The 20360-nt window shown below is 42.0% G+C and overlaps 1 protein-coding gene across 2 annotated transcripts in view; it reads right to left on the minus strand.

Annotated features, from left to right (window-relative positions):
• LOC119741814 (splicing factor 3B subunit 2-like) overlaps window positions 1–20360 on the minus strand; it is a 54617-nt gene that overhangs the window by 33564 nt on the left and 693 nt on the right. The window contains exons 1-12 of one of the 2 annotated variants that reach the window (XM_038217715.1): window positions 17404–17572; window positions 12886–14265; window positions 12425–12617; window positions 10818–10985; window positions 10242–10349; window positions 9213–9346; window positions 8340–8543; window positions 5911–6045; window positions 4050–4202; window positions 2608–2760; window positions 902–1002; window positions 194–332 (exon numbers count right to left, since the gene is read on the minus strand). In XM_038217715.1, coding sequence (XP_038073643.1) covers window positions 194–332; window positions 902–1002; window positions 2608–2760; window positions 4050–4202; window positions 5911–6045; window positions 8340–8543; window positions 9213–9346; window positions 10242–10349; window positions 10818–10985; window positions 12425–12617; window positions 12886–14253 — 2856 coding nt within the window. In that variant the 5' untranslated portion in view covers window positions 14254–14265; window positions 17404–17572. Of the gene's footprint in view, window positions 1–193; window positions 333–901; window positions 1003–2607; window positions 2761–4049; window positions 4203–5910; window positions 6046–8339; window positions 8544–9212; window positions 9347–10241; window positions 10350–10817; window positions 10986–12424; window positions 12618–12885; window positions 14266–17403; window positions 17573–20360 lie in introns of those variants that run through there. The other variant, XM_038217714.1, reaches the window with a different exon arrangement.

Raw genomic sequence — 20360 nt, forward strand, 5'->3', positions numbered from 1 at the left:
ATACAAAAATACCACTTTTCTTGAAAATGACAGTATACCAGGTGCCATGATTTTACAGGATGCTTTACACTGTCATTCACTAACAGTCCAGCAAGGTATTTCAAAATGATTTGGTAGTTTTATTTTTTGATGTTTGCAAATGTTGTATTTTCCCTTTAAGCACTCTAGTCATTTACTATGCCAGTTTACTCACAGGGCCTATGGGCATGCCCAGCGCCGTCTTGAGCTCATCAGACAGCTCTCCCGGCTTCTTCTCCTTGAGTCGGGTCTCAAACTCTTTGCCTTCGTAGTACAAATCACCGTGGATTGTCATCTTGGGCTTGGTTTGCCATCTAGGAAAAGAAAGGCATCCAGTACATGGAGAAACTTGACAGGGGAATCTAGGAATCATATATTTGCGTAGAGATCAGCAGAACTTTCAATCCCAAAACCTGTCAGAAAAAATACCTATGAATAGACCATGTCGATTGTTGATGATCCTATGACTCCATTCACATGTACCCCAGCCCCTCAACGGTTTTAACGGGTGGGTCAAATGAAAGTGGCCTGGATTAATGATTTGCTTTTTTAAAATGCAATCAAATTTGAAAACACGAATGAACATTGTCTTAAAAGAGCATGTTCTTCCACTCATCTGAGAAAACGCGTTACTGAAATTGATCCATGCTATCTGAAGTTATGGAGATATTGGCATTTTCAGCGGATTGAAAAATTCATTCAAAGAACAAGGGCTTCATAATCAGTCCAAAAAAAATTAACATAGTTTTTTATTGACTTGAGATGGCCTAAAGAAGATCCTTGTAGCAAAAATTCTTGATTATAGAGGACTTGAAAGGTGCCTACTGGTATGAAAAATCTTCTTGCCAAGAGAATAAGACTATTTCCAAAGATAACAACTTACTTGAAGAAGGCATCGTGAAGTTTCTGGTAGTCGATGTCTATCTTGCCCATCTTGGGCCGAACTTTCTGTCTCATCTTAGTCTTCATTGTCTGCTGTTCCTCCTGGGTGTCAAAAGATATACTGGTCATTATTTTGTCTTTGACACTGCAGTCTTATTGGTCTAGAGTGGTCACGTGTCATGTTTGTAAAAACAAACGTAACATCGTTGACACCACGTAAATAACGGTCTAGCAAACTGTTGATGTTACACAAGCGCACACTGTGTAGGGCATGCTCCGCAACAGCACTTTTTTCTGGAGCAAGGAAAGCTAATTATCAATGGTAAAGGGCCTGTCACATTATATGCGCTCTCATAGGAGACCTTACGGCGACCAATTTTTTTTCATAAATTTAAAAATCGCAGCGAGGACGCAATAAAATGACAACTTTCTGTCTCAAAGAAGCTCAAGCTACGCTCATACTGTGCTCTTCCTGCGCTTACGATGCGTTCAACTCGCTCTCTATGCGCCCCTGTCAAGCTCAATTACTCGATCTAGTCGCTGCCGCTGCGCTGTCACTGCGCCCACACTACGCTCTGCTCGCTGTTGATACGTCCTAGTAGCATGCGTCGCGCTCTCTATTCGACCAAAATACGCTCATGTGACGTCACTTGCACTGTATAAATACCACGACAAAACAGTCAATACAACGTCCAGTTTAAAAAAATTATTCTACAAGTTCATCGCAGTCGAGTTACTTTCTCATGAAGACTACGTCGACTGCCTTGCGCCTAAGCTGCCTCAATGCTATTTCAATGTCGCACGATTCACGCTCGCACAGCGCCTGAGTTGCGTCATTACGGCGCCCTGGCCAGAGCGCAGAGGTGTTGCGATTGTTTTGAGCATGTTCAAAGACCTTTGCGCTCATCGAAGACCATTAAGACTCTCTGGCGCCCATCTGGCGACCTATGTACATTGTAGTTGTCGCTGCGATCTAGTAGTTGTTGTTGCACCCCAGCTATTTTTCAAGGACGCAGTGAGAGCGCATATAAGATCGCAGACAGTGTGAAAGGGCCTTTACATTTCCATAATTCAATTCATTTCTTGATATGCAGGACAGATCTTTTGAACTTATTGGCAATTTATTGATGAAACAACTATTGTTTTGTTACACTTTCAAGACAAATGACTGATAAGCTTCCACTACCGTTGGGTCATACATGTACTTGAGTACTAGCACTCGTACACAGACGGAAGTGTTGAATATTAAAAATCATAATTACAAAACGCTAGATAAAACTGTTTTAACCCCAACTGAACTCAACCCATCAAAGTTCAACAGCAGGTTTTGTTTAAATCTGTTGGGATAGGTACAGTACCCCTAAACAGATGGTCTTTTACACTGGGGTTGGCATACCTCCAGAAACTAAGTCCAACAGTATGTGTGTACAATTTCCCATGTGGGTGTTGGAATTTGCCAGAATGGGTATGGTTCCCAGTAAATTAGACTGGGGAATTAGGGTTACTGTAGTAAACATGAATGTCTCTTCCAGCATACAAAATTTCTTAAACTCTCATTCACCGAGTTAAGAAGTAGGGTGGCATCTCCCCCTTCCCGCCCCCCCTCCCCCTTATCGGCTGTAAGATGACCCCAAAACTTGGCTCTTTTAAGGTTAGAACAGTGCATGCAATATACTTCTGTGTCATTCCCAGTTGGTTTTTTTTAACCTTTTCCTGCAGGGCCTGCCTCATTTCCATGATGCCTGTTCGCATGATGAACTCCGGCAGCTCAAATGCCGGCTTTTCAATGCCTCGTTTCCCCTGCAGGTACTTCCTCTTAAAGCACCAGTGTCTGGGTACAGGAACAGTGTTCCTGTAAGCCTGTGAAAGTAAAGAGGTTGATTAAACAGGTGACTTTGAGGTCTACCTCAAGGTTTAGCTCAAGGTTTAGCTTAAGGTTTACCTCAAGGTTAAGCTCGAAGTCTACCTAAAGGTTTAGCTCGAGGTTTACCTCAGAGTTTAGCTTAAGGTTTAGTTCAAGGTTTAGTTCAAGGTTTAGTTCAAGGTTTACCTTGAGGTTTACCTTGAGGTTTACCTTGAGGTTTACCTTGAGGTTTACCTTGAGGTTTACCTTGAGGTTTACCTTGAGGTTTACCTTGAGGTTTACCTTGAGGTTTACCTTGAGGTTTACCTTAAGGTTCAGATCGAGGTTTACCTCAAGGTTTACCTCAAGGTTTAGCTCGAGGTTTACCTCAAGGTTTAGCTCGAGGTTTAGTTTTGAGGTTTAGTTTGAGGTTTTGCTTGAGGTTTAGCTTGAGGTTTAGCTCGAGGTTCTCCTCAAAGTTTTCTGAGGTTTTACAGGGCTTTACAGGGTTTCACGGGGTAGCATTTGTTTAATTTGGATTCCTCACTAAATACATTATTTCAAATTTCTCCCTCAAGGTTTTCTGAGGTTTTACAGGATGTTACGGGACAACAATTGTTTAATTTGGATTCTCATCAAGGTTTTCCGAAGTTTAACAGTGTTTTACGGGGTAACATTTGCTTAATTGGGATTCTTCACTAAATAAATTTAGAAAGGCTCCTAGAGTCAAGAAAGGACCCTGGAGATATAAAATTCCCATGAAGGGCCGTCTCACTCCCAACAAAGGCAAATTTCATAGAGAAGTAAAGCGAAAAAAACAAATTTTTAAGCCACAACAAAAAAGAAATGAGCAAACAGACTGGCAAACCAACTGTCTCATAATGTTAACTGCTTGGGACTAAGTCCTCAGGAAATTTTTGCTAACCACTGATTTCTGCTGAGAAGGTTCGATGGAATTGGGCCCAAATAAGTGGCATTTCCTGCTGGTCTCAGAGGGCCAGCATAGTGACCTCTTTGTACCTACCGTACCTGACTGACGGACTGATTGACTGACAGACTGATTGTCCGTCTCTTGCGACTTTGTGAATGTAGGCAGGTGAAGAGTGCTGGGCAGTGCTATCATATAGGTTTACCCCGTAATGCAAATGAAGTGGCTAAATCCAGCCCATTGTGTAGACCGGATGTATGAAAAGGCTTCGAGTCAACACCCATTCTGAATTAAATGTGTAGAATTTTGCAAGCTTCGGGACTAGCTTTTACTTGGCTTGCTTTGTCTTGTTCTTTTTCAAGCAGACGGCCAACATACCTTGAGGTAGACCAGTAGCTTGGGGTCTCTGGCCGTCACATCATGCATCTCCACCACGTCCGGCCTGTGCACCAGCTGTTTGAGCTCCGCCACGCTCAGACGATTCATCTTACGCATTTTCTTCTTGGACATCTTTGGACCCTCGTCTTCCTTCTGATGAGGAAAAAATAAGTGACATCATAGAATCGTGAACAATTGATCATAGTTCTAAGTCAATGAGGACGCTTTAACGGCATACAGGATCATTTGCAAACACTCCAATGGAACTGACAAAATATCATGAAATAGGCAACTTGATTGTAAGTAATAGTATAAAACACCCTGTGTAACCGTTGAGCCTAACATGCTGTCATGCTCAAGAGAAGAGGAACTTTGTATCAGTACTAATGATGGTTAGGACCTAACCATCGCTGAAAAGAAACAATTTTCTGAAATACTACATCTGTTAAACGGCCGTGAGACAGCTGTTGACTTCATGCGTTCACTCTCGTACGCTAGGTATATATGTATGTATTACTTCCCACGACACAACCAGCATGCGGGCACAGGGTGACCTATTGGTTCTATGCATGACTAATGACATGAGCTGCGCTGCGATGGTTGAAAATGACCAGCGTTTTATTCTATGCGTGTTTTTTCCAGCATCAATGGACACATTGAACAGCTCAGTGGAACGACGTTTGCTAATTGTGTCTAAATTAATCGCCCTTAAATCGGCCGGTTTCATGAAAATATGAAATATGCTGACCTATCCATTACCTATAGAAAGCAATGCCACTGTAGGGGTATAAACACACACACACACATCTGACGTTATTGGCGTAAATTTACATGTTGCTACAATCCAAAAATTACATTTTTTACTATCTCCGATTTATAGAGCAAAGTAAACACTAAACTGCTTAAATAAACAAGATTTTTCTGGTGTTTTGCTCCTCAATCGCCCAAAAATATCAGCCAAATGGGCGATATAAACGCCATTTCTGAGAAAACTGTTTCTGCCAAAAATAGCCACCCTAAAAACCTGGTAATGAAATGGCATGTTCTGCAACAATTTATATTACTGCACAACCAGTTAACTTGAGACCTGTCCCCATATAAATGTATGTGGGTAAGCAAATCACTGGTATATATTCAAAGTTGTCTGTCTTTGGATTGACTAGATGCACGTATGCAAGAAAATTTCGGAAGTGTGGATGGCATCCTTGTTTAGTACAGCGATGATCAACAGGCCCGAAACATAATGTGTCACGCCTTGTTTACAAGTGCCTTTACAAGGGAGCTCGGTGAAGACAAGAGAAAACAAGAACTCATAAGAAAACAAGTAACTGAAACTTGACGTTATTATGTCAGGTCTAAGCGGGCAACACGGCCATGGAGAATCAGCAGCACTAGTACTGCTTCATTGCCTGAGTTTGGGACTGTACAGTAATTGTGCAAATGGAAAGATCATACACAAATGTGTAAATTCAAAGACTATTCACAAATCTTCAACCCTCCTATGCAAACATACATTCTGTGCCAAGTAGTCCTTTCAGTCAAAATCAAACACGTGACTGTTTTCAACAGTTAAGAATTCCCAGCCTACAAAAAGCAGGATTGACTGGCTGGGACTGTTTAAGTAACTTGATACAGCTATGCTTTGACTCCGGGTGAGTGATAAAACAGCTGTGACCACAACTTGCCTGCTTTGTCTGTTGACCCAGTTTGACTAGTCACAGTGCTTGCTGGACATATGATCGGACTGCTGGTGACTAGCCTTTGTTAAAAGTACAGCAGGGGAAGTGGAAGTGAATTTCGACTGTCTGTGACTGTTTAAATAGCAGGAGGGTTGAAGAGCGTTTTGGATTGGAGATCATACCTTTTCATTGTCGGAGTCAGAATCTGAGTCTTCATCGTCTGACGTCTTCTTCTTAGGTTCATCCTTCTTTATTTCCGGAAGCTTCTCGACTTTCGGTTCCTTGGCTGCTGAATCTGGCTTGCCTGGCTCCGACAACTGCAATTTGTTTTATAAATGTAACAGATACAAAGTATTATCTGCCCTGCCAGAGAACATCTGTTTGACCAGAATGCGATATACGCCATTTTGTTTCCCCTTTAGAATCCTGCTCTCTCCTGGATGCCCAAAAGCAATTTCAACGGCTGTTATATACTTGAACACAACTTAAAGAGGTTGTGGAATGCTCGAAGACATTTCCGTCATTTTTGGGGGATATGTAGCCTAAGGTGTGATGAAATAAAAACGACTATTGTTTCTGTCATAAAATGAGTAAAAAAGGTACTTTTGAAAGCTGTTTTTCAAGTCCTGTCATGCCTGTTTCGACCCGAACGTGCAATTTGTGCAAAAGTCGTCCTTGCGGGCAGCAAACAAAACACAGTAAATCGTGACGTAATAAACAGGACTCCCGATGCAGAGTAGCACAAACGAGTCCTGTTTATTACGTCACGATTCACTGTGTTTTGTTTGCTGCCCGCAACGACGACTTTTACACAAATTGCACGTTCGGGTCGAAACAGGACCTGAAAAATAGCTCTCAAAAGTACCCTTTGTACTCATTTCATGACAGAAACAAAAGTCGTTTTTATTTCATCACACCTTAGGCTACATATACCCAAAAAATGACGGAAATGTCTTCGTGCATTCCACAACCTCTTTAAGAATACAACAAAGTGCAAAATGAAGTTTAGAAATAGCTGTTATTATTGATGTACCCTATTAACCTGACCCGGCCCCTAACGTGGCGCACTTTTATTTTTCGCCTGCAGCGCCTAGCTAGAGCAAAAGTTTAAACTGAAATTTCACAGAAAGTGAAATTTCATCAAGTTCTAAACACTCCCGTTCATAAATCAAGAGTTTATCTACCCATTACAAAGTTAGAAGAAAAAATTATTTCAGCGTGATTTTCCGATTTTATTTCGAAGTGCACAGTGAACCCTTTGAAAATGTCCCCAAATATTAGAAAATAATTTTCTGACAAACTTCTAGTGTTCTAGGGTATGCAAGTAGAGATAATAATGGTTTATCAGAAGTTATCAGCTTTATAGAAATTCTTAAATGTCAATTTAGAATTTTCTGAGATTTATTCAAGTGCGCCACGATAGGGAACACTCAGCTGATTTGTGCCCAATTTCCAGACGCCACTGTTTTTAAATTTTGGATTAAATTTCATGACACCGAAATTGTTCACAGAGGTTAAATAGCAAGCATTAATAAGGTTAAAGTACCAGTATTTCACTGCATGAATTTGAAGTTTGTCAACAAAGAAGTTTGGCAACACTGATGTGGAAAGTCGGGGTAAACGTCGAAGTGTGCCACGTTAGGGAACACCACTATACTGTTTTTATTCTTAAATGGTTATGCCGCGTTTTTGAATTTTTTTTTCTTCTTTAAAGTGATGTCACTGCTGTGATGTCATTACAGGAACACACTCAATAATTAGGATTTTAGGAAACAAATTGCGAACCCAAATGTTTTCCAATTAAAACATTTGTATTGGCCATTTGCAAAATAACTGACTTTTGTGTACTCAAACAACAATGAATCACCAAAAACTGAGGTCCCCCCCCCCCATATGCTATTGATGCTGAAGTAACTGTGACACTGAAGCTTTTGCCTTGAATGACATTTGCACGCACAACACAAACTTAAACAGCCCTGAAAAACTCTTTACATTGTAAATAGGCACACAAAAAATAGAAAAAAATATATATAATTGTACACAAAGATACATATTTGATTGCTATCAAAAAATTCAATTCCATGGGTCCTTTTAAAATCCTAACCCTGCCAGACGCAACACAGTGCATCAGGTGGAAAAGTCTGGTGCACTTTGATGCATTCAGCTATCAACACCTATACAATCAAACCATACGATCAACAGGTTATACAATCAAATATGTATTAAAGAGGGCACATGTGGTCTAGCGGTTGAGCACAGGATTCATGATCGTGGGATTGTGGGTTCAAGCCTCACCGTGGCCATGCATGTTGTGCCCTTGAGTAAGCCGCTTCACCTCAATTACTCCTCTCAACAACCCCCCCCCCCCCCCATCAACACCAGTGCATAAACGGCCAGTTCTGAAACAATGAGAGCTAGTGCAATTGAATGCCACAGTTGTATCCTGCTGCATTCGGTGACCACAGACTCTGAGGCAGTTTGGCCTTGAGACTTTTGACCTGATGGATCTTGCTACACTGGGCAGGTTTGTCACTTAGACAAGTGTTGCCTGTTGCTGCGTTTGGCAGGGTTTCTAGCCAAAATACCCTGGAGGGTTAGGGTCAAGGGGTACCTTGAATGCCTCAAAGATTCTGCTGAACTGCCTGACGCTGGGGTCACTCATGTCCACTGGTTCAGGGACATATTCCACCTCTACCCCATGGTCGCTCTCCCCTGCCTGGTCGACCGAGGGGCCCTCCTGGGCCTGCAACAACTGCTCCACTTTCTTGGCTGCCTTGCGACGCTTCTTCTTCTTCTTACGCCTCTGGTTCTTGGTCTGGAGTAAGGATAGAGATGATGATTTATGGATCATTTTGTAAGTTTGGGATCCAAATTTGGGTGCCTACAGAAATACGATCTCACTGTTAGTGACTAGCCTGTGTAAAAGACACAGCAGGGGATGTGGAATGAGTTTTTGACTGTCTGTGACTGATCAAATAAAAGGAGGGTAAGCATTTTCACAGACAGGAAACAGCAAGTCAGAACATACAAACCACCAACTATGCCTTTTCAATAAGCCAGTTCGGTACTCCAACTGCGCATGTGCACATCAAGATTTGCTGATTTTTCTTTCGGAATAAAAATGTCATAGTATGCGTGCAAAAGCATAGCGGGGTACCAGCAAAATTGAAGAGATATCATGTTCTCAAGTATAACATTTTGCAAAAAACGTTTTGTTTTTAGGTGTTTTGTGTGTCAAACCTTTTGTGCAAACTAAATTTCCATCTCTATTCAATTGCACGAAAAATTGCACAGAATGCAGATTTGGTTACCACCTCCCCATAGCCTTGTGTGCATTTATCTGCTGCGGTTATCCTGAAAAAAAATCGTCAAATGTTGCTGTGCACCAGACTATTTTGGAATACCGAACTGGCCTATTGATCTTCTGCCTGTCCTTTCAGACAGACGGAAGGATTTGCAGGTGTAATTGAATCGTTTTTCTCACCAGTTTCTTAGCTTGCTGTGGCCCCCCTGACGAGGCCTCCTCGAATCCCTCGTCATCATCTTCTCGTTCGTCGTCTTCATCCTCCTCTGCGGCCTCCTCTGCATCATCACCCTGCACTCCAAACCCAGCCAAGTCTGCGAGTGGAAATGGGCAGGTAAAGAATAAATTTGTATTAAGATTGTACAAAATAATAGCGCATGTGGAGTACTGTGGCCTCGTGGTCTTGAGCATTGAACTCGTGGTCTGTGGGTAATTCTGCAGGTTGTGGGTTCGAGTCCAGTCTAGAACTCGAACCCACCATCAGCAGAGTTACTAACAGATCTTGAGTTTGATGGTCCACATTGCATTTAGATTATAACAGTGAAATTCAATTCCATCTAATGTTAATATGTTTACGATCACGCAACACTCATGTGTATACATACAAAATGCCTGCACCCAAGACCTGCCCAAAAGTATTCTTTGTGAGGGAATGAGGAATTAGTCATTAGTCATGAGTCGGGACCATGGTTTTAGTGAAGTTCTGCATGTAGCACTTTGAAAATCTAGGACATGAAAGCCCAATTCATAAGCTTTCTTCTATTACAAGAATCATTCAAATCACTCATGTACTTTTGAAGTTATGGAATTTTAAACACAACCACCGTTTTATAGGTCTGTCCACGGATCAACAGAAGGTAAGTGTTCTTTCAGCAAAACAAAAACAAATCACATAGGGATGTGTGTGATTTGCTTCGTTTTGCTGAAAGAACGCACACCTTTTTTGTGATCCGTGGACAGAACTTTAAAAACGGTGGTTGTGTTTAAAATTCCGTAACTTCAAAAGTACATGAGTGATTTGAATGAGTCCTAAACTAAAAGAAAGCTGATGAATTAGGTTTTCATATCCTAGATTTTCAAAGTGCTACATGCAGAACTTCACTAAAACAGAAGTCCCGACATTTGGCTTTTTTTGACTCACCCTGTACAGCTCCAGGCATCAGCCCAAAATATGTCGGCAAGAAAACTGCTCTTTGGATATACCCTTACCTTCTTCTTCCGTGACCCCATGCTCCTGGGCGCGCACAGTCTTGAATTCAAGCACTTTCTCCAGGGCCTGTGGTAGCTCAACGCTACCCTTCATCATGTCCTCATCATCTGTGAAAGGCAAAAAAATAAACAAAAGACTTTGGATCGATTTTGCTGCAGTGATATGTTTATGTTGGCTGTTCCCCAATTTTGAATTTGTCAATATCTTTGTTCAAAATTATTTTATGAGCATACTAAATTTACTGAAATTCCTCTCTGCAGGCAACCAATGGCACTTTTTAAGAACTTTTTATCAGAGGCCAGTTCTGCCTTCCTCATTCCTGAAAAATCAGTTGATTTTATGAAATTCATCGTAACAGTCTGAGGATCTACTGTAAGACATACCATGCATCACAGGGGTACGGTCAATATTGGCCACAATGGGTTCCACAAAGGAGTTCAGTAAACTCAACAAGAGCGCAAACAGCAAATAGCCGTTATCATGTTCAGCAAACGTGCCATCAGATTTTCTTGCACAAGGTTTCAAAATCACAAATCTGTGACCAGCAAAGAGTTGATACTGATTGATGTACCTACCTTGGTCATTTTCATCCTCACGGCTGTCTGGGGTTGGGCTGTCGATATCTCTGTCTGACACCCCTGGTGGTCCAGGCATTCCCCTGGGCCTGTGCATGTAGGGTCGGTCCATCCCTGGCGGTAAAGGTAGGCCTCTCTGTCCCATCAGAGGAGTTGACAGGAGCGGTGCTGAAAAAACAAGCGCGAATTGAACTCAGAAGCTGCAGGCCAACGAATTTGTGTTTGTGCACGAGTCACACGATTGTGCCATGTAACCTACTTTGACCATTGACCCTATAACTGTAGACGAAGATGTCACCATGGACATTTTGTAATGTTTGACCAAAGCCAACATGTTGACAGCGCTACTTTTGTCATTGAGCTTCTTTGAAAATTGACCTTTGACCCCATAACTGTAGGTCAGACGAAAAGGTCACCATGGACATTTTTTAATGTTTGACCACGGCCAACATGTTGACAGTGCCACTTTTGTCATTTGAGCTGATTAGAAATTGGACGTTTTTTTGACCTTGACCCCATGATGACCTTGACCCCATGATGACCTTGACCCCATGATGACCTTGACCCCATGATGACCTTGACCCCATGATGACCTCTGATTCCCAGCTTGGTCAGAGGAAATATTGGGGCTGGGCTTCTTATTTTGACCTTGACCCCATGATGACTTTTGACCCCAGCTTGGTCAGGTGACATATTGGGGCTGGGCTACTGATACTTTTGACAAAGTTTGGTAGAAATCGGTCAAAAATTGTGGGACCAAGCCATGTCAACGTTTGTTAGGCCAAAAAAAAAAGTCTCCGGTTTATGGTATGCGCGCGCGTCGCCGTAGCCATGCGCGCGCGTCGCCGTAGCCATGCGCGTCGGCAAACTGCAAAAGTTTTTTTTTCAATGAAAGATGATGTCTCAAAACCGCCAAACTCACTGGTTTGACTGGAATCCTGCTGCTGCACAATTTTAACGTGTTTTTAGATGGGGTTATGATCGAGAATAAGCTTTATGTGGCTTCTCTGGACTCCCATGTATTTGCACTAAGTCTAGTCGGGCACCATTTGCAGTCATCAGCCGACATTTGAGGAAAAAAATCAGGTAAAAAAAAAAAAAAGCCGCGTCGCCGCACCACTTTTTGGGCAAGCTCCATACCAGAAACCGGAGACTTATTTTTTTTTGGCCTTACTAACTACTAACTAACTGGAAAGAATGTAGTATCCAGACACCACTTTAGTGGTTGTGTACAAAGTCTATGAAGAGTCAAGCAAATTTTCTAAGTATTTCCTAACAAAATTGGAAATGTTTCTCAGTCTCAGATTCAAGTCTTTTCACCATTTTTGCAATGACTGACCTTATTTGAGATGATTATATGAAGAAAAAAGTGGCGTCACGTTGCAACATTCTTTCCAACTAACTAACTAACTAACTAACAGAGAAACGTGACGACTTGTTGAGCTGCTATCCACAGCTAAAAACCAGTTGGATGGACAATATAAAGAAATTGTTGCTGGTGACACGAAAAAAATTAATTAACCAGCATAAACGTGGCATGCATTCTGAACCCCCAATCCACTCTGAGCAGACTCATATGTAGGACCGATATGCAAGGTGCGACTCACGTCTGTTTCGTTCACGCTGTCGCTCCTCCTGCTCCTCTTCTTCTTGCTGCCGCTGCTGACGTCGTAGCATTTCTTGGTGCTGCTGTATCTTCTCCTCTTCTTGTCGCTGCATCTCCATGGCAATCTGCTGTTGCCGTAGCAGCTCGACCTCCTCAGCTTCCTCCTCTTCCCGCTTCTGCTCTTCCAAGCGCATCTGAGATTGTTAAACAAAAAAAATCCAACAGATTGTTTTGGGGCATTCCTCAAAATGTTGCACACAATCCGAAATTCAGACAAATTTGAATTAAAAGCAATGGACTTTAAAACAAACCTGCTCTACTGTTTCACTCTAGTTATAGCCCGAATGCTGATTCAAAATAACGTAACATAGGTTTTTGGGGTTGTCCTAGTAATAGCAAAACATTAAAATCATTGAAGATACTGGCCCTGTTTTCTGTGTTTTGAGTCATGTGGCAACGTACCTGTTGCTCCTCTTCAGCTCGCTGCTGTTCCTCCAGCATCTGCTGTTGTTGCAGGACCTTCTGCCGAGTCTCTTCGTCTTGACGCTGCTTCTCTTCCTGTCGCTGCCTGATCCGTTCCTGCTGCTGTTGCAACAGCCGCTGCTTCTCCTTCTCAATAAGCTCCTGCTGCTGCTGCAGAATTCTCTCTTCCTCCTCGCGCTCCTTGGCTGCCAATTCTGCTGCTGCTGCCAGCTGCTTGGCTTCCATCTCTGCTTGCTGTGCTCGCATTCTCTCCTCTTCCCTGGCTGCTGCCTCTTGCTGTTGCTGACGCAGCTCCTCCATGCGCATCTGCTCCTCCTCCTGCTGCTGTTGCATTGCCTCCTGCTGCCGACGCTTCTCTTCTTCCATCTGAAGCATAGCCTGTTCCTGCTGTCTGCGTTTCTCCTCTTCCATCTGCTGCATAGCTTCTTCTTGCTGCCGCCGCTGTTCTTCCAGCTGTTGCTGACGCTGCTCTTCTATTAATCTCTGTTGTTCCATGATCAGTTGCTGTCGTCTCTCTTCCTCCTCTCGCTGCCGCTGCTCTTCTAGCAACCTTTGCTGCTGTGCAATCAGCTGCTGCTGGCGCTGTTCTTCCAGGAGACGTTGCTGCTGCTGCTGTTGCTGCTGGCGCTGTTGCTCTTCCAACTCTTGCTGCTGCTGTTGCTGCAGGAGTCGGTGGTGTTCTTCAATCAGGGCCTTCTGCCTTTCCTCTTCCAGCAGCTGCTGTTGATGGCGTTGCTCTTCCATTGCTTGAAGCTGGCGTTGACGGTGCTGTTCTTCCAGGATGTGCCTCTGTCGCTCTTGCTCCTCTGCCAGTTGAGCTCTCTGCTGCTCAATCAGCTGCTGCCGCTCTTCCTCCTCTCTTTCTTTTTGGCGCTGTTGTTCTAGCAGCTGCTGCTGTTCTAGCTGCTTTTGATGTTCCAACTGGCGTTGCTGCTCCATCTCCTGTAGGCGGCGCTGCTCCAACATCTGCTGCTGTTGCTGCTGCTCAGCAAGTTGCTGCTGCCGCTTCTGTTCCTCTTGTCTGAGCTGCTCCACCCTCTGCTGTTCCCTCATTTGCTGCTCAAGCTGTTGCTGGCGTTGTTGCTCCAGGAGCTGCTGCTGGCGTGCCTGATCTGCCAGCGCTTGCTGCTGCTGTTGCTCCTCCAGCTGCTGTGCACGCAGTTGCTCCAAGTGCCGGCGCTGCTGCTCCTCAAACAGCTGTTGCTGCTGCTGCTGTTGCTCCAAAATGTGCTGCTGTTCTTTGAGCTGCTGCTGACGCTGCTGTTCAGCAGCAAGGAGCTGTTGCTGCTGATGTATCAGTTGCTGCTGGTATACCATCTGCTGCTGTTGTAGCAAATCACTTGACATGCCTGGCACATCCTGTTAATAAACCAAGCAAACAGTTTATTAGAATATCATTATGTACAATGTATTCTTGTGTAATGGAATTTCTGATAACAATGCCCTAATGCAGCATTTCCTTTTATATAAAAAACTGTTGCCCACATTTCCTTGACAATGCTCCTCGTGTTACATTTTGAATTAGACATTTTTCCACACAATACAGTCATTTTGAATAGCATTCTACAGACTGTTGACTTTCTGTTCAAAGTACACTTGACACATACATATAATTGAATTTTTAAAATAAATTTGCCAATTTGTTTTCCATTACAACATTGATTTTTGGTCAGTACATATCCGGTGAGGAACAGCTGCTGCAGATAACAATCCATAGATTCCAAGCGTGCATTTATAACAAAAAATCTAAACTTTGAAGTTGATTATAAATCATAATTTTTTCCTAAAATGGTGAGTTTGTGCAAGTATTTCATAATTCTGATGCTCATCAAAAACAAATTTCATGTGAAATTTTGATTCACAGTATTGAGTGTACGTACCAAAGGTTTAAGACATGTGCCACGACACGTGACACATAAAATTACCGTACAAGACTTAAGTTGTATCATCACATAAAATATTTTCAAATCACAATCTGGTTCAATGTCTTTTTCTTCTTTAAATTCCCTTCGCAGTAAAGGTAACCAGACTCAGGGGTGTGAGTGACCACTTATAAAAATAGCTGAAAATAGCTGGGGAAAAGGTGTAAAGCAGCTGAACTTTGGATATCTCCTATACTTTTGTACAGGGAAAAAGCTGAAAAAAGCTGAAATCCAAAACAAAAAAAAGCTGAAATCAGCTTAAAAGCTGAGATTTCACACGCCTGCAGACTACTGAAGCTAAAAAACATAATAGTTTTGCTTCCAGTTACCCTACATGTACCTACCCTATTTTGACAGCCCCTACCCTAATTTTTTGGGGGGAAAATGAGGAAAAACCCCAAACACCATCAATTACTACCTTTTACCCTTGACTACACGAAAAACACCTCCACATGAACACCAAAAAAAAACCGCCAAAAGTCCCTACCTACCTACCCTCTTTTCAAATGCCATGTAATCGGAAGCAGAACTATTTTTTTAATGGCCTGACTGGTCCATCTTTAAAAAAAAACCCATTAAATAAGTTGGCTTTATTGAGATCACTGTAGTGTATAAAGTTTGAAGAAAACAATTCTATTTTACTTGTAATGTGAAGTTGGACCTCCAATTAGGCTGCTAAAAAATAACAAGACCTCAACTCCGCCTTATGGAAATTTTAAAGCAATTCTTTGGATAAAACACGAATAAAGTCGGACTGATTTCTAGTGTTGCAAATTAATGTTGTGCATCGGGTTGGGTTGACCGGGCCAAACCGACCCAAAGCATTATAGATGTATAAACCAAATCTGAACCAAAACCGATCTGAACTCAACCAGACAAAAATCCCAGCAAAAAATTTACCCGAAACAACCTGAAACCGAGCCGACCCGAAAAAACCTGAAAATCTAGCTTGGGCACATGTGTCCGCTTTTTGTGCCTGAACTTTTACCTACTGGTGGGCCTACACGTTAACCCTAACTCCCTAGGCCTTTTTGCTAGGATGTAGCCTCAATCCTGCAAAATCCTCCAATTGGCCTCATGGAAAAATAGCATTTAGCCTCAATCCTGCAAATTCCTCCATTATTTCTTGAATACGGTCCATGGAGGGATGACCACTGCCTGAATCCTGCAAAATCCTCCGGCTATGTCTGTCAATAGGCTGAGGCAGAGGCAGTGACATCCTGGAGCAGTGTGGAGGATTTCAAGTATAATCAAGGACTAAATTTATGCACGGCTGAGCATAAACAACACAAGGTCCGGCCCAAGACCTTGACACAGTGCGTACTCCGAAATCAGCAACGCACTCTTGCCATGTAACCTCAATCCTGCAAATTCCTCCAATTTACAAAAAGGATTTTGGAGGATTCAGGGCGGTTAGGGTTAAAGACTGTGCGTGATAGACTGCAAACCACATGCACATTGTCACGGTGGGTTGACGTTGGTTGTACCGGGCACAGTCACTCTGAAATAATATTGCACCACGTGATTTTCCTTACTGATCCTGATGGGTTGGGTTTTTTTTCGATTTATTTCAGTTTATTTTGGGTTTTTTACAAGATGGCGTTTAAACCGAACCTACCCAACCCAAAAATCGCAAACGCAAAACCGAAACCGACCCCATCCGACATGTATCCGACCCGACATGTATCTCAAACCCAAATTTCCTGCTGTTTGTGAGCTGGCTAGAACGACGACATGTTTTTCATCACATAAAGTTTGGATTTTGAAAGAGTCAAGAGCCAAATCCAACACAAACCATAGAGGGCGAAACAAATTTTGTTATTGCCAGAATTTTCGTTTAGTTTCCCACTATTTGCAACACCAGCGCAGTGAGCTACATTTTCAGATGGCAGGTTGAAACATCAACACTTTGTTATTTATTTTTTAATTGGTTTGGTGATTGTTTTTGTTTTTTGGGGTTTTTTTTGGGAGGGGGGGGTTTCAGGTTGAATGCATTGCGTACACAATTATGGTTAATAACTGATACTTTAGATGCCTTAGAACTGAATAACTGAGATTGGTTCGGTCCAGAAGTGCCATAATTCAGCAAATTTTAGTTTGGTTCGGCAGTTCAGCTGCAGCACTACTGATCATATCTTTCCTGTAGTCGGACAGCAACAGTCTAGACAACTTGCTCATTTAAAAAACAAATTACCCTTCATGTACATACATGTACCGGTACATGTACATACATGACTAATGTATGTGTCCAATCTCCCCTTGGTAGAAAAAAAAAGAAAAATGTATCGACAAATCCGGAGGCAGCCATTTTTTCTACGGTGGTACCAGGGTCGCAGGAGTCGCGCTCAGTTAGCACGCACGCACTCCGGGCTCCTTCGACCAATAGGAATACATGAACCAAATTATGCATCTGCCTCGTCTTTAAGAACGCGTGCAGCATGCGCCTGAGCGTGACACCAGCGCAGTAAAAGCTTCTAATTCTGGTCGCTGGATTCCACTAGACATGTACATGTTGATGAAAAAAACAATCCAAGTTCCATTCCAAAATGTAGCCTGATGTTGTGTCAATACATACATTATCCACATGCTGCAAGCCATAAAGTACAAAGAGCTACACTGTAGTAATACCGTAGACCATGGAGATACATGTATTGCAGCTTCTCTCACCGCATGCCCATGTGGGTTGTAAGTTGTGAGGGCCCTGTTCACTTCATGAATATGTGCATGTACACGTATGTTGTATTGGAAATTTAATACACCACACATGCACAGCCCACAAACATGCAACACAGCCCACAAACATGCAACACTGCCCTCAAACAGTATTCACTTTAGTTTACAGTACACAAGCTTACAGACTGCATGGAGCATTGTCTATTCACATTCAAATCAGTTTCATCTGACTAGCCATGAGCCAATCAAAACCTTCAATCTAAACACCTCTTTTGTCATTCAAATTCAGTCAGGGCTCACTTGATGAATAATTAATGTTGAATTTCTTTGTATTTTTAGAGAGAATTTGCTGAAAAATTTGGAAATATATACATTTTATCTCCTACAAAAAATAAACCAAATGAAAACAAAACCACCCCCCCCCCCAAAAATGCACACACACACACAAAAAGACAAACAGGTGAGAATCTAAAGGGGAAATATGATAGGATGCTAAGGCAGTATTGTACTGAACTGCTAGAAAAGGCCTAAAAGCTGTGTCCATATTATGTGTACATGTACGTCTGCAAGTATTAAGTTGTACAGTGAATTTCAAATTGCACATGCAAAAAGATTTTTTTTAGTCTCTTAAGTCAAATCTCATGGGAATGGATTCAATGTTTGAGGTACCGGTACTGATATCCAGAGTTCGAGTTAAAGGGAAAATACAACATTTGCAAACATCAAAAAATAAAACTACCAAATCATTTTGAAATGCCTTGCTGGACTGTTAGTGAATGACAGTGTAAAGCATCCTGTAAAATCATGGCACCTGGTATACTGTCATTTTCAAGAAAAGTGGTATTTTTGTATCAATTTCCAACGCTGGTCGGCAGACCAGCGTTGGAAAAAACTGGCTTTTTCTCAAATACTGGCCCCAATTGACCATCGCACTTGTTTGCAATCGATTACACACCTATGAACGGGTACAAGCCAGCTAGACTGGTTCCCTGACCTTACAATTCCCCAATGTATGTAAACCGCTCTGTTTCTTCTTATATGGCGTCAGGGAACCAGACTACAGGAAAATGATTGTTTTTGTTGGTTTTTATAGCATTTTCGAACCCAAAACCTCAAAAAAGTCAGTGTAACTATATTTGCTATATATTTCCAACCCCCCAATTCCATGCATTTCTGAAAATTACAGCAAAAGCAAATTATGTATATTCCCTTTAAAGGTAGAATATACATGTCATTGACCATTTACATGTATTATGCATTTTTTTCGTTTGAAGCAACAAAAGTGCTCAAAATCTAAAGAAAGACACTGAACAACTAACCTGATGAGGTTGTAGCTCAGTGAAAGCTGTATATTCTGAGAAAACCATATTCAAAGATCTTGATTTCAATTCAAAAGTTGATGAGTTGCGGAGTTTCGGGTTGTGCCCAAAATCAGCATCCGAAAAAGTTCCCGTTCAGCATGTTCAGCCAATTGACGCTATGCGATGACACGCACTGAACCTACGAATTATAGCAACCGTGTGCATCGTGTCAATGCTTGCGTACACCCATTCAATGGAAAATGCGCCTTTAGATGCATCTTTGAAAATGACCTTCTTTTATTGTTTTCTTCAAAATGACAGCATCCCAGAAAGAATCATTTCACAGGGAGTTTAGTGCCATTACTATCTTTAAAACCAAATATGCTTTTCAACAATAATTTCAACAAAAATGATATACTCCACCTTTACAGATATAGTCCATCATTTGTAATTTGTGCATTTTGTTCATTTGAAGCAACAAAAGTGTTCAAAATCTAATGAAGGATACTGAACAACTAACCTGATGAAGTTTCAGCTCAGCTTCAGCTGTATATTCCGAGAAAAACAGCTTTCTAGGATCTCAATTTCAAATCTAAAGTTGCTGAATCATGTCATTAATTGTTTTGAATTGCAGCTATACGCGATGTCGCGCACTGATCCGACGAATTATAGCAACCGCGCGCGCCTGTGCGTCGTGCCAATGCTTACGCGCGCTGCGCCGAATAACAGAACGAACTACTAATTTAAATTTTCCAACGGTGCGTCTTAAGACGTACCGTTGGAAAGGCCTTCTTTCGTTGATTACTTCAAAATGATAGCTTGCCAGAAAGATTAATTTCACAGGGAGTTTAGTCCACTTACTATCTTTCAACCAAGTATGTTTTTCAACAATAATACGCCAGTTACTTTTTTGGATAGCTGCAAATGATGGACTCCGGCTTTAAGCAAGGTTCCCAATTGTTCTAGTCATGTCATCTACATGTACATGAACATGTATGTACATGAAAGGCTTCAACCGTACCGGTAACTTGCTTTGCCCGGCTATGAAATGGACAGATTATTTGACACACTCTCCTTCTTTTTATTGATTCTGATGGTGAATTTTTTACGGGCACAAATCATTATTTTAATCAGACTATATATTGTTCTTACCTAAAAGTGTCTGCTCTATACATGTAGATAAACTCTATAGATAAACAATAAACTAATCAAATGTCATTGTGTAACTGCGTGAAGCAAATTTTATTTTGTGTCGTTTGTCTAGGATACATCATTCTCGGGGTTTTCCAATGTGAGGTCACCTGACTGGTCCTTTTTAATTGGTAGAGGATGCGCTGGCGTGTTAGCTGCAACTGAGGTAGCAATCAGGATAACTGGAATGCCAGGCGCATGGCATCCACAAGGGCTTCCAATGTGGTTATCACATGGCCACCGCAAAGAGCCAGCATTTCAGTCAGATTGGGCTACCATGGCCAAGTTCGCGCAAGGACTATAGTTAACCATAGTTCGACTAACGCTTGCCCGAATTCTGCCTAGTCGACGGTGGTTGACTACGCTA

This window comes from Patiria miniata, unplaced genomic scaffold, assembly GCF_015706575.1.
Source record: "Patiria miniata isolate m_02_andy unplaced genomic scaffold, ASM1570657v1 HiC_scaffold_5, whole genome shotgun sequence".
NCBI classification, from domain to species: domain Eukaryota; kingdom Metazoa; phylum Echinodermata; class Asteroidea; order Valvatida; family Asterinidae; genus Patiria; species Patiria miniata.